Raw genomic sequence first — 13,211 nt, 5'->3', positions numbered from 1 at the left:
TTTCTTTATTAGAAAGGGTACTTTTTCAATGTTAACTAGCCATTTCTTCCTTCTTTTGTAAATTGCCTATTCGAATGCCAATTTTTCCATTAAAGTGTTTGATTTTTCCTATTAACTGTAAATTATAGATTAAAAATATTAATATAACGCCTTTTAAATTTGTAGATTTTTTTCCTTTTGCTATACAAATTTTAAATTTTAACGTGGTCAAGTTTGTGAATGTTTTCCTTTATGGTATCTACTTCTGGTGACATAATTAGATATAGATAGTTATGTTTTCTTTATATGCCACTACACTTTCCTTTTTACTCTTAATCTCTAATCCCTATTTTTTTTTTTAATAATTTTATTTTTTTATTTTTCCCCCCAAAACCCCAGTAGATAGTTGTATGTCATAGCTGCACATCCTTCTAGTTGCTGTATGTGGGACGCGGCCTCAGCATGGCCAGAGAAGCGGTGCGTCGGTGCACGCCCGGGATCCAAACCCAGGCCGCCAGCATCGGAGCGTGCGCACTTAAGTGCCAAGCCACAGGGCCGGCCCTCTAATCCCTATTAATTGAATGATAAACAGAGAAGCTCCAAAATTCTAGAAGACTACCAACAAAAGAATATCTTATAAAACTGTAATTTTAAATCCAGAATAAATTTAGTCATTCAAAACCTTCCAATGGCTTCCTGTCATATTCAAAATAAAATCCAAACTCCTGTGAGGCCCTATATAATCTAGCCCCTGCATTAATCCTACCATTCTCTGTCTCTCTCACTCTACTGGCTTCACTTGCCTTCTTGTTGCTCTACAAGCAGGCCAAGCTTATTGCTACCTAAGGTCTTCACAACACCTGCTGTTCCCTCAGATCAGTATACCCTTCCCCCAAATCTTTGCATGGCTCCTCACTTCACTAAGTTCTCTACTTAAATGTTACCTTCTCTGAGCGACCTGCCCTGACTACTCTACCTAAAATACCTGGCCTATTGCTCTGTATCCCATCCTCCCCTGCCATCATCAGAGTCCCTCACGCTGCTTTAGTGTTTCTCATAGCATTTTTCCCTCCCTGAGTGTAATACATATTTCCCCGTGAATTTCCTATGTTCCCCACTAGAAAGTAAGCTTCATGAGAACAAGGGCTCTGTCTGCCTTTTTTTTTTTTGAGGAAGATCGACCCTGAGCTAACATCTGCCAATCCTCCTCTTTTTTTTTTGCTGAGGAAGACCGGCCCTGGGCTAACATCTGTGCCCATCTTCCTCTACTTTATATGGGGCGCCACTACAGCATGGCCCGACAAGCTATGTGTTGGTGCGCACCCGGGATCTGAACCGGCGAACCCCAGGCCGCTGCAGCGGAGCGCGCGCACTTAACCACTTGCACCACCAGGCTGGCCCCATGTAAATTTCTTTTTTTTTTCCTTTTGTGAGGAAGACCAGCCCTGAGCTAACATCCATGCCAATCTTCCTGTTTTTTTTTTGCTCTGGAAGACTGGCCCTGGGCTAACATCCACACTCATCTTCCTCCACTTTATATGTGACGCCGCCACAGCACGGCCTGACAAGCGGTGCGTCAGTGCGCGCCCGGGATCCGAACCCGGGCCGCCAGCAGCGGAGAGCGCGCACTTAACTACTACGCCACGGGGCCCCTCTGTCTGCCTTAATCAGCACATCCAGCACTTAGTATATGTTGACAAAAAAAAGCTACTTACCGTTGTCAGAACACGCATAATTGTGTCTATATGCCACCGTTTGGAAGGTGCATACCTGAGAAAATAATGGCACCAGGTAAAAAAAATTAGCATCTGTGAACTATACTGTGCTCAGTGACTTGCAAAAATTCCGCATATAGCCTTTTTTAGGTTCACTGGTTAAATGATTATATTTGGAAACATTTCATCTTCAAATCTAGCAGCAATCCCCATTTCAAAGGGTGATGAAATGGCATACTGTCAAACGCCGATGTTTCACATAATAGTGCAATAGGAGTCGCAGAGCTGAGAAGTAGGATTCTGTCTCTACTTTCTCAGAAAACATCATAAAGTCAGGGCAGGAGAGGATAGAGAAGAAAAAAGAAAAGGATTATTCCTGCACACAGGCAATACCAGGACCAAGAACTCTTTGCCTTAAATTCACAGTGGAAAGTGGAGAAATAACCACACTACCACAATCTGGAGGTAGTTCTTCCTATTTTACACAGAACCACAATTCAGGTGCTGTAACTTTTCTATTCTCTTCATAAAAAGGGCATCATAGATGAGAGGTTAAAGAACAGACATAGGTGGAGATTTTATAAAAGCGGGATTTTCTTTTTTGGTCTTAGCATACTTAAACACTGGCTATAATGGCCTTCTCAAAGATAATTTTTACTTGGGAGCATGAAATAAATGTTACATGTTTTAAAAGCTATTACAACATTTTCCCCATATTTTACAATGTTTTTAAAAGTTCCAAGCATCTTTTACCAATAAAGGTAAATGTTAAATCTTACTTTTCTGCAGCAAGAAAGATTCCAGATGCACAGTCTGCTTTAAATTCTGGCTCACATGAATCCAGAAAATAAAGTAATTCCTTCATCATGCCTCGGATATTATTCCCATTTACCAGGGCAAAACTCAATTCCATTGCACGCCTTGCAGGGGGAAAACAAAACAAAAAACAGTTATGATATTTACAGTAGGAATGAAACAAAGCCCCAGGTGTGCTCTCTCCGAGCACCAAGCACTGGCAGATGTGTTAATGTCCTTGCACCATCTTGTGACCCAATCTCTGGAGGAGAGATAACCAAAGTTATCAAAGTTAGTTTGAATATTTTGAATCTTCATTAAACATTTTTCTTCAAATATCCCTAAGAGATACACTACTAATGACCAAAAAGGTAGTTGGGGTTCAACTGTCTATTCTATGAAGCTGAAACTTAGAATACCTAAAAGTGTCAAAAAGAGAGGCAACAAAATTATTACCCAATGATACCCCCTCTGCATTATTCCTTAAAAATGTGATATATAAAGTCACTTTTATTACACCTACTTCCGTCCAAAGACAATGTATCATAGTGTACATCAAAAGCTATATGGAACATTAGAATAAAAATAAACTTTGAGGGCATTATGCTAAGTGAAATAAGTCAAACAGAGAAAGACAAATACTGTACAATATCACTTATATATGGAAACTAAAAAAGCTGAACACTTAGAAACAGAAACTAGGATGGTGGTTACCAGGGTCTGGAGGGTGGGGAGAAGGGGAGATGCTGGTCAGAGAGTACAAACTTGCAGTTAGAAGATAAATAAGTTCTGGGGATCTAATGTACAGCACAGTGATTAAAGTTAATAACACTGTATTATAATCTTGAAAATTGCTAAGAGAGTAGATCTTAAACGTTCTCACCACAAAAAAGAAATGGTAATTACATGATTAATGTAAGTGTTAACTAATGGATGGTGACAATCATTTTGCATTATATAACTGTATTAAATCAACACATGGCACAGCTTAAACACACACAATGTTATATGTTAATTATATATCAATAAAGCTGGGGAAAAAAACTGAGAGAGAGAATGAGAGCTATGAAAAGGAAAAAGAGCATGTGCTATGAGAGCAAATACAAGTTTCTATAACTGCCTATCAAATTTGGCAACCAAGGCAAAAATGGCAATGTTTAACATATAAAAGTTATAAGGTTACTATATGCATCTTTTTATATTTGGTCCATAATTTTAAACATAGCATATAAACTGACTTTCAAAACTATCAATTTAATAAGTAGAAAATATTTTCATCCTAGCTAATTTACAAGCAACAAAAATTCAATCCTTATACAAATACAATAGGAGCTAATTCTTATACAGTACTTAAATACTTTACTCATATTAATCCAGTTAATCCTGCATAGCCCTCCTGAAGTGGGTGTTCTTGTATCTGCATTTTACATATGGGACAACTAAGGCACTAAAAGGTTAAGTAACTAGACCAAGTCTATTAAGGGCAGAGCCAGGATTTGAAATGAGTCAGTCTGGCTCCAGAGTCAGAGCTATTATTGCTATATAGCCTGTCGAAGAGACACAGGTTTTATTTTGAAATTGCAAAGCCCAATAATAAGCTATAGGGAAACAACACAAAGGAGCCAGAAGGCCTGATTTCCATTTCCAGGTCTGCCCCCGTACAAGGGGTAAGGGTTAGAGTAAGTCATTTGATTCCTTTGGGACTGCATTTTAACTAATCTGTTAGTTGAAGATAGAAGTGATTGCCTAGTCTCTCTCACTGGCTTGCTCTGAGAACCAACTGAGAGGGTGCTTACAAATCTTTTGCAAAGCACTACACAAAAGTTATTGTTACTGAGTCTAGGTCTTATCTTTAGATTGCCCAAGCACTTAGCACCTGTTCTCTACAAATAACAAGAACTCAATATCAATAAATGTTTGTTAGGTGAATGGTTTCAGAGATCACTTCAAATCTAATATATTCTGGATTTGAACACACAGCCAAAAGTTCACTGAGGGCAGCTACAGCTAGGTTTCACAAACACCTCCAGTTCTTCTAAGAGGAGAACCAGTAGAGTTACTCCATCAAGGAAAAAAATTTATGCCTTTTGCAAAGTGCTATCTGCTGCCTAAAAGTCATTCCCAGATGCACTGTTCTAAGAAACACAGCTGCCTCCAGTATCTTGGGGCTTAAGTACTGTGAGAAACACGTGTGCTGTCAGCAATTTGAGTTTCAGCATCGTGATAAAACACTTAGCCGATGGATCACTCCATATTTTCATCCTCCAACACACAAAGCACAGTACCTTTGCTAGGGAAACTTTTGCCCAGCTTATCTGTATCTGTTTTATTTAACAAAGAACCAAGGACAACTTCAGTGTGCACTCAAGTATTCCTTATTGGCCTCCTTTGTTGATCTAAACTTCTCTCTGCCAATCCTTTCTAAAAAAGGATTTACTCCGCAGAGAGTTCACCTGTGAAAATGATGACTAAAAACATAAATGTCAACATTCTCACTTTCAAAACTATTACAAAGTTATCAGGTGGCAGAGGGAGAGAACTATCAATAATCTGTTACCGTTTTATTGAGACATCCAAATCTTTCAGACAGTCCACAATTGTGCTTCTGTGTCTCTGCACTGCATTATGATCCGTCTGCACAGTCTTCAGCAAAGATGTCAGAGCTACGTATCTGGATGAAACAGAGTTGCAGAAGAACAGAATTAAAATGTAAAATTCAGGACAGTTCTCCTCCACCTAAACAATGACAAAAAAAATATCTCATGACTAAGGGAAAGCATACATTTTTAAACATTTAAAAGAAAAGACATTAAGTATAATGCCAACATTTTAAAGGCATAAAAGACACCATAATCTAAAGTAGTGGCAAGCAGGAGAAGCCCTGGGTTTAATTTGCATTCACGGTTAAGTCCATTTAAACTTCTAAAGGCGAATGACTCAATTCTTTCAAATTCTTCCAAACAGTACAACAAAACAAGCATAAAGTATGCCTTTTCAGGCCTTAGCTTGCAATGTAGGAGGAAATAATTTCAATTTTACTATTTTTATTTTCTCTGCTTTTATTTGATACTGGTACCAAAACTGCCCCTACAAACCTTTGAGTTTAAGATCCCATTATTTAAAAATCCTTTTGGGGGCCAGCCCGGTGGCGTAAGCAGTTAAGTGTGCGCGCTCCGCTGCGGCGGCCCAGGGTTCGACGGTTTGGATCCCGGGCGTGCACCGACGCACTGCCTGGCAAGCCATGCTGTGGCGGTGTCCCATATAAAGTGGAGGAAGATGGGCACGGATGTTAGCCCAGGGCCATTCTTCCTCAGCAAAAAAAAGAGGAGGATTGGCGGATGTTAGCACAGGGCTAATCTCCTCACCAAAAAAAAAAAAAAAAAATCCTTTTGGAAGGAGAAGATAATTCAGGTAATACAATGATTATTTTCACAGTTTTCAAGCTTAACATGATAAGAAAGAAAATTTTCTCCTGATTAAAAGAGCAAAAAAGGTAAGCAGGATATACTACACATAGGGAAGTAACAAGATAAAAGATAATATTGATAAATTCATTTACTTTAAAAAACTAACTGGAATTCACAAACACATTCCAGATTTGCAACCTGATGTTATATTTTTCTTCTTAATTTAGAGCAGGGGTCAGTAAACTACAGCCTACCTGCAAAAATTCAGCTCTCTGCTGTCTGGTTTTATAAAACAATTTTTATCAGAACAGAGCCACATATCTCATTTACATAGTCTATGGCTTCTTTCACGCTAAGAGGCAAAGTCGAGTAGTTGCCACAGAGACCTTAAGACCCACAGAGCCTAAAGTATTGACCATCTGGTCCTTTACAGAAAAAGTTTGCTGACTCCTGATTTATAGTATAAATAACAGTAAAAATTAAGCCATGAGGCAAATCTTCAAATTCTTAACAAACAGTAGTTTTAAGACCAGATTAAAAATAGAAATCCTGATTTGAAGTTCTAGATATGTCACTCAATACATGTGTGATCTTGAGTAAAGTCATTCTTGAAAACACTGAATTTATAACACCAAAACGCAAGACATTTTTCAGTTGACTTACCTAATATTCTTGTCATTGTTCAATAAGAAACGACCAAGGATATTTATGGCTAGGACCTAAAGAGAAATAGCATAGGTTAAAAATCTAGAAAAATTAAATATTTATATTGTTTAAGAATCACTTCCTAGCCTCTGAAGTGAGAACTTGAAACTTAAAACTTATTTAAAGGTAGTAAAAAATCATATTCTATTTCAACAGTAATAGCTGGAAGATTATGTTTTAAAGTTTTTATATTGTTAGTGGAAGAATAATATTGGTACAGCCTCTTTGGAGGGAAATCTGGCAATAACTATTAAATATTTAAAATGAAAATATATACTCTCCTTCAACAATTCCACTTTTAGGAATTTATCTGACAAAAATACTTCACATATACACAAAAATGTACTGCAACACTATCTGTAATCACAAATGATAGGAGACATCCTAAGTGTTCATTAACAGCAAATCTGCTAAATACACTATGGCACATCCATACAATGGAATATTATGCAGCCATTAAAAAGAATGAATTCTGACACATGTTACAACATGGTTGAATTTTGAAGACACTATGGTAAGTGAAATAAGACAGACACAAAAGGACAAATACCATATGATTCTACTTGTATGAAATATCTAGAGCAGTCAAATTCATACAGACAGAAAATAGAATGGTGGTTGCCAGGGGTTGGGAGTAGGAAATAATGGGCAGTTACTGTTTAATGGTAGAATTTCAGTTTGGAAAGACAAAAATTTCCCAAGATAAATGGTGGTATTGGTTGCACAACAATGCGAATGTACTTAATGCTACTGAGCTACCGACTCAAAAATGGTTAAAATGGTAAATTTTATGTTACGTATGTTCTACCACAATTTTTTTTTAAAACTGAGAATGCTGTCTATACATGAATAGGGACTAGCTCCAAGATAATATTAGGTGAAAAAAGTAACGTGCAGGACAACATATATGGTATGTTACCATTTTGTTTGAAAGGTGCTTTGGTTAAGTTACTTTGGTTACGTTACTTTGTTTAAGTTACTTTGGTTAAGTTATTTGGATACTGTAGTGTTAAAGATAAAAAGAAGTATACACAAATACTGTACTGTAGTTACTAAATTTGTTTCTTACAAGACTATGGGGTAGCAATTCTTATATTAATAAGTGACGACAAGAATGAATAAATTCATGAAGGAAAATTCTTCCCTACAGAAGAATTCCAATTATTTAATAAGAAAAAAATGAGGGAAATAGCAAAGTATCATTAGAACACCACCCTAATAACTGTTGCAGACAAGATCCTTTGATGGATACTAAAATTGGTAGGCAAAAGTCTGAGGAAAACAGGATATTTGAATAGTTTCAAAGTCTCTCCTCCAAAATATTTTTAACTACAAAGGGAAAAATAACAACTTTACAGTGGAAAGACACAGCAGACACCACCTTAACCAAATGTTCAAGGTTAATATCACCAGTAGTGAGACAGAGAGCATGTACCTCCTGATATGACACTGAGAAGGGGATATCACTTGTGTGGTAGTCTCTCCAAAAAGCATAACTTCAATCTAATTATGAGAAAATACCAGACAGAGCCAAACTGAGGGACATTCTATAAAGCAACTGATCAGTACCCTTCAAAAGTGTCAAAGTCAGGAAAGACAAGGAAAGGTGGATGAACTGTCACTGATTGGAAGAAACTAAGGAGACATGACAATTAAATGAAATGTGGGATCACAGATCAGCTTCTGAAACAGAAAAAGGATATTAATAGAAAAATGGGTGAAACCTGAATAAAGTCTATAATTTAGTTAATGGTATGGTACCAATATTAATTTCTTAGTTTTGATAATTACACTATAGTTACACAAGATGTTAACATTAGGGGAATCTGAGTGAAGGGTATATGGGAACTCAATTATTTTTGCAACTCTTTTATACATCTAAAATTGTTTCAAATAAAAAGTCTTAAGAAGCGGAGAAGAAATACAAATGTACAGACACATTTAAACATGGATAAAACATCTCTGAAAAAATACATTAGAAAATGATAGGTAACAGTATTTCCCACTAAAGGAAGAATTGATGGTCTACACATGAAAGCTACAGGCAGACATTTTCTTCCCAATATACCTTTTGTACTGCTGGAGTTTTTTAATTTATGTGCTTATTTCTTAAATAAAAACAAATATTTAAGAACAATTTAAGTAAAGTATGATGTCTTATTTGAAGTAATGAGTACAACTCAAATCATGGCTCTAGTAGCGTATTCTGGAACGTTTCCCTCACTCAACAATATCTATATATCTAACTATACCTAAGATCTTCCAAATTTTATTATAATCAATATTAAGCCTTCAATGGGAGGAATGATACTTCAGATACCAATAACACAGCACTACACATTCTGCATCATTCTTTCCTAAAGTTAATTTCCAAATGGAATTCACTTTCAAAGTACTGAAGTCCAAATCAATTATTCTAAATGAAACAGGGAGAAGACAAGATTAAAAAAGACTTACTCGCAGTCCACTCTCTGACTTAATATCCATGATAGTCAAAACCGTTTCATAAAGAATAGCATTTCCTACATTTTTACTAGTCTCCGTATTAGTGGCAACCTGAAAAGACACAGAGCGCAGTACATCAGTGATAAAATAATGTTTCCAAAAAGTATCCAGAGGTAACGAGATATTTTGTGACTGGTTAGAGCCACCAATGAGGAAACACAAATAAAAATTGCTCTGTATAACCACAATCATTCTACTCCCTGCTATACTACAATGAATATTTAATACAATGCAAGTTTGGTCTACTCACCTGTGCTAATATATCATTCATAGCTTCACTTGAGTCATCATCATTTCGTCCTAAAATTCTTAATAACCGCAAAATTCGTACCTAATATGGAAAATATGAGAAATGTCAACAAATTATGTCTGGCACAAAGGAACTTTGCTTGGTATGAATAACTTAAATGAGGTCTTAGATTCCATTAGAAATGGTCAAAATTCAAACAGAAGAATTTTAAACATTATCTTTAGAGAAGTTATATATGTTTCTATGTCTTAATGAAGTTATTAGACAATCCACACTTTGCCACTCCACAGCTAAAGGATACTGCCACCTGTGGAGCTGTATTATATTGATAAGTCAAGTCCTCATGTAGTACATAATTTTGACTATTACAACTATAATTTTATTCTATTAGTCTAATAAAATACAGAATTGTATTACTATCCATTTATTAATATAATTAATTTAATCAATTAACTACCAAATTTCTACCTGACACCAATAAGAGGAAAGAAATGATCTATTTCAAAGGTATTATATTCACATATCATTTATCTGAAACTTTCTTTCAACCTCACCTGCAAAAAGGGGTCACTGATACCAGAAACATCATGCTCAGGTGAATATCCGGACATGATGAGGTTCTTTAGAATACGAACTAATTGGGGCACAAGCTGCAGGGAAGACAGCATCAAAAAACAGTGAACGTCAAAGAATTTCTCATAAATAAGCAGGTAATTTGGCTTAGAAAAAGGGTGCAAGGGTCTGAGTCCAAGTAAATTCTCTTGGTACAATATACTAGTACATTGTTGATGTTGGATAAACATAACTTAGGAGTATTTAGGCTAAAAACTCAAGAAGGAATATGTATTATATCTGAACTAAAAACAAACTCGACTTTTTTTACTCCAGAGTTATATATGCAAAGATACTACAAATAACAGTAGGTCAGAAAGCCTATGGGAACCAGATAAAATAGACGCCTATGGGGCATAGCGCATTTCTACTTCTACAGAACTTGACATACCCAGGTGGCACAAACGTGTTCAGTTTTTATCCATTCAAACATCTGGATATAAAACGTTATCATATCCAAAATACCGGTGATCTTACTAAAATTTTTAAATCTGTCTGAGAAAAAAATTCTCTCCTCTTAAGATAGGGATAGTTATGTCCTTTTCCAACAAACAGGGAATACAAAAGCCTCTAACATTGACCAAGTGGAAAAAACACAAGAAAAATTATATCTTTCACCTTAAGAAGATAGCAAGGCCATGAATAATTTCCTTCCCCTATTCTTAAATTATATGACACAATTTTCGGTAAAATTTAATTTCAGCACTTAATTACGCAAACTGATTTGTTGCCTGTTTTCTTGTTTTATCTTACTAATGAAACTATATATTCCGGGCCGGCCCTGTGGCTTAGCGGTTAAGTGCGCGCACTCCGCTGCTGGCGGCCCGGGTTCGGATCCCGGGCGTGCACCGACGCACCGCTTGTCTGGCCATGCTGAGGCCGCGTCCCACATACAGCAACTAGAAGGATGTGCGACTATGACATACAACTACCTACTGGGGCTTTGGGGGGGGGGAAGAAACTATATATTCCTTGTGGTCAGAAGTCCCTTCTTGTCTTTCCTTTACTTTGTCCATTAGAGTCAAAACACACTTAGAGGCAATTTTATTGCCCAGCTGAACTTAAAGATGCTTTAAATATTATTATTCATTTCATTCTGTTGATCAATCACTTAATATTAAAACCCTACTCCAAAATGTTTGCCACAATAGGAACTTTCCCAGTCTCCAAGTAAAAATTCAATATAGTTATATAAACAACTCTAATCACTTAAAATTAAGAAGTGCCCAAAGTGAACTCAATAACATCTCTTTTGGAGGCAATCAGAACAGCCCTAACTCTGCTGCAACTCAATTATTTTTTTCTCATTGTATTCAGACTCTGTCCCCTCCCTATTCCTCAACTTTAAAAGGAGATTGAGACTGAAACAAAAGCCAAGCTATGCCCAAGGTATTCACAACACTAAGGCAGGCCACTTCTAAATACAAGAGAACATAATCTGTGTGAATTTAAATAAGTTTGGCCATAACACTTCAGAATTAAGTGATTCATAAGTCACCTAAACAAAAATCTAATTTGAACTCCTCCCAGATTTAAACAAATCTAAGCCATAGAGACCTGTAAATTCTAAACAGAATCCTCATTAAATCTGTCAACTGTGGGCAGATTTATATTAGAGGTAAGAATAATATAATTTTATAAACTGCTTTAAAATGTAATAAAACCAGGATCATCTAGTTACCAAGCTCTGCACAAAAAGCGGCTCGCTTTGCATACTTCCCAATGGCCTACTTTTTTGTACTACACATATCCCTAACGATTTTTTTTAATCTGGTTTATTTCTTGGAGAAGGCCTTTTTCCTCAGGCTACTAAATTCAGAAATTGTTTTATTCACTTCCAAAAGACCAGCACATCACATAAGATCACTCTGGGACAAAAAGCACAAATGTCTAAGTGTTCAGCATACAAATTCTTGGAACTCAGCTTTACATTTCAGACAAAAATGCAAGTTACTAACACTGATAACAAGACAGACAAAATAAGATGACAAAGGGAAAGGCTGCAGCCATGAAAATCAGTTGATGCCCACCCACCCTACCTCAAAATGCTTTAATATTCCAAAACGTCTGGCAAGATTAAGTGCAGATAAACAGGAAATAAAAGCTCTAGTCTGTACTGAAAGCTCAGAAGAACACATGGAGCTTTTTAAAGTATGAGGTTACTCACATATGGCTCTAAAATATCTACTTCAAAAAGAAGCAGTGTTTTGTGTCAAGGCTCCAAAGTGACCTGCAATTGCCATCACCAAAGTCACTGGGAAATTGCTCAAAGTTTCTCAAGTGAAGATAAAGGAAAGGCAGAGAAGGAGGCTTACAATTTAGGAAAGGCTGCAACTGAAATCCAAGGCTGACTTTGGAGTCAGGAGTTTAAGTGACAAGACAAAAACTGGACTAGGGAGTTAGCCAAAAGTGCTAGAACAAATAACTCACAGTATTAAGCACAGCTTCAGCATTAGTATATTTTTAAAAGCCACATTTGTGGATGGATACAAAAAGCTACTAAGGACCTAAAGCCAGCATGCACCATCTAAAAGAGGGTTAATTCTTACCTTTTCATTCTAACATACAGCAGGATTCCAAACAGACAACAGGAACAAAACATACAAAGCAAGCATTAGGGACAGATACGGGTCTCATACTATTTTACATTAATTTAATCAAGATATAACATCTAAGGGGGAAAAAAAGCCCAAAAAAGAACTGCTATTAGAGCCTCATTAGATCTAAAGTACAAAGTAAGCCCCATTTATGGAGTGATCAGTACCCTATAAAAGGAATTAAATGCATGAAACTATCCAAAGAACAGTCTTTCTGAGTCCTCTTTACTACTGCCTTCTAAAAGTAAGTGGAGAAAACAAAAATTTCCACTTTAGAATGCTATAAGAAAGGGAGTGAGGGAGCGACTTAAGAAAGCTAGAGACTTCCATCACAGGAGTCAACAGCCTAAAATGAACAGTAGGGGATCCTGTGTTAGGTAAAAGTAATGTCAAATTTCAGTTTGCAGTTTTCACCTTAAAAAAAAAAAACAAAATGAAAAGAAATTACCTGCTTAAAAAAAAAAAAAATACACATACACAATTCCTGTTTGTAATGTGACCTCAGATTACATTTCCTGACTTCAATGTGAAAACAGCAGATAAAGCACACGAGAGATTGGTGCCTGCCAACAATGAGAGAAGACTTCTATTATGAAAGGGAAAAGACTGTACTATTGCCAGTTCTTAAGCCCAAATCTGGCTTCCA

The 13,211-nt window shown here is 36.5% G+C and overlaps 1 protein-coding gene and 1 non-coding gene across 2 annotated transcripts in view; both read right to left on the bottom strand.

The window, feature by feature from the left end:
* AP1G1 (adaptor related protein complex 1 subunit gamma 1) overlaps positions 1-13,211 on the bottom strand; it is a 77,639-nt gene that overhangs the window by 19,669 nt on the left and 44,759 nt on the right. The window contains exons 7-13 of the mRNA XM_058528187.1: positions 9,911-10,006; positions 9,357-9,437; positions 9,059-9,157; positions 6,560-6,615; positions 5,047-5,160; positions 2,474-2,614; positions 1,695-1,749 (exon numbers count right to left, since the gene is read on the bottom strand). Coding sequence (XP_058384170.1) covers positions 1,695-1,749; positions 2,474-2,614; positions 5,047-5,160; positions 6,560-6,615; positions 9,059-9,157; positions 9,357-9,437; positions 9,911-10,006 — 642 coding nt within the window. The remainder of the gene's footprint in view (positions 1-1,694; positions 1,750-2,473; positions 2,615-5,046; positions 5,161-6,559; positions 6,616-9,058; positions 9,158-9,356; positions 9,438-9,910; positions 10,007-13,211) is intronic.
* On the bottom strand, positions 4,678-4,763 carry LOC131396414 (small nucleolar RNA SNORD71). Its single transcript, XR_009216500.1, has one exon. It is a non-coding gene; the product is annotated as a small nucleolar RNA SNORD71 (small nucleolar RNA).

The sequence above is a fragment of the Diceros bicornis genome, chromosome 32 (assembly GCF_020826845.1).
Source record: "Diceros bicornis minor isolate mBicDic1 chromosome 32, mDicBic1.mat.cur, whole genome shotgun sequence".
Classification (NCBI taxonomy): Eukaryota; Metazoa; Chordata; class Mammalia; order Perissodactyla; family Rhinocerotidae; genus Diceros; species Diceros bicornis.
Note: the sequence above shows the minus strand (reverse complement) of the source record. Positions and strands in the feature narration are given on the sequence as shown.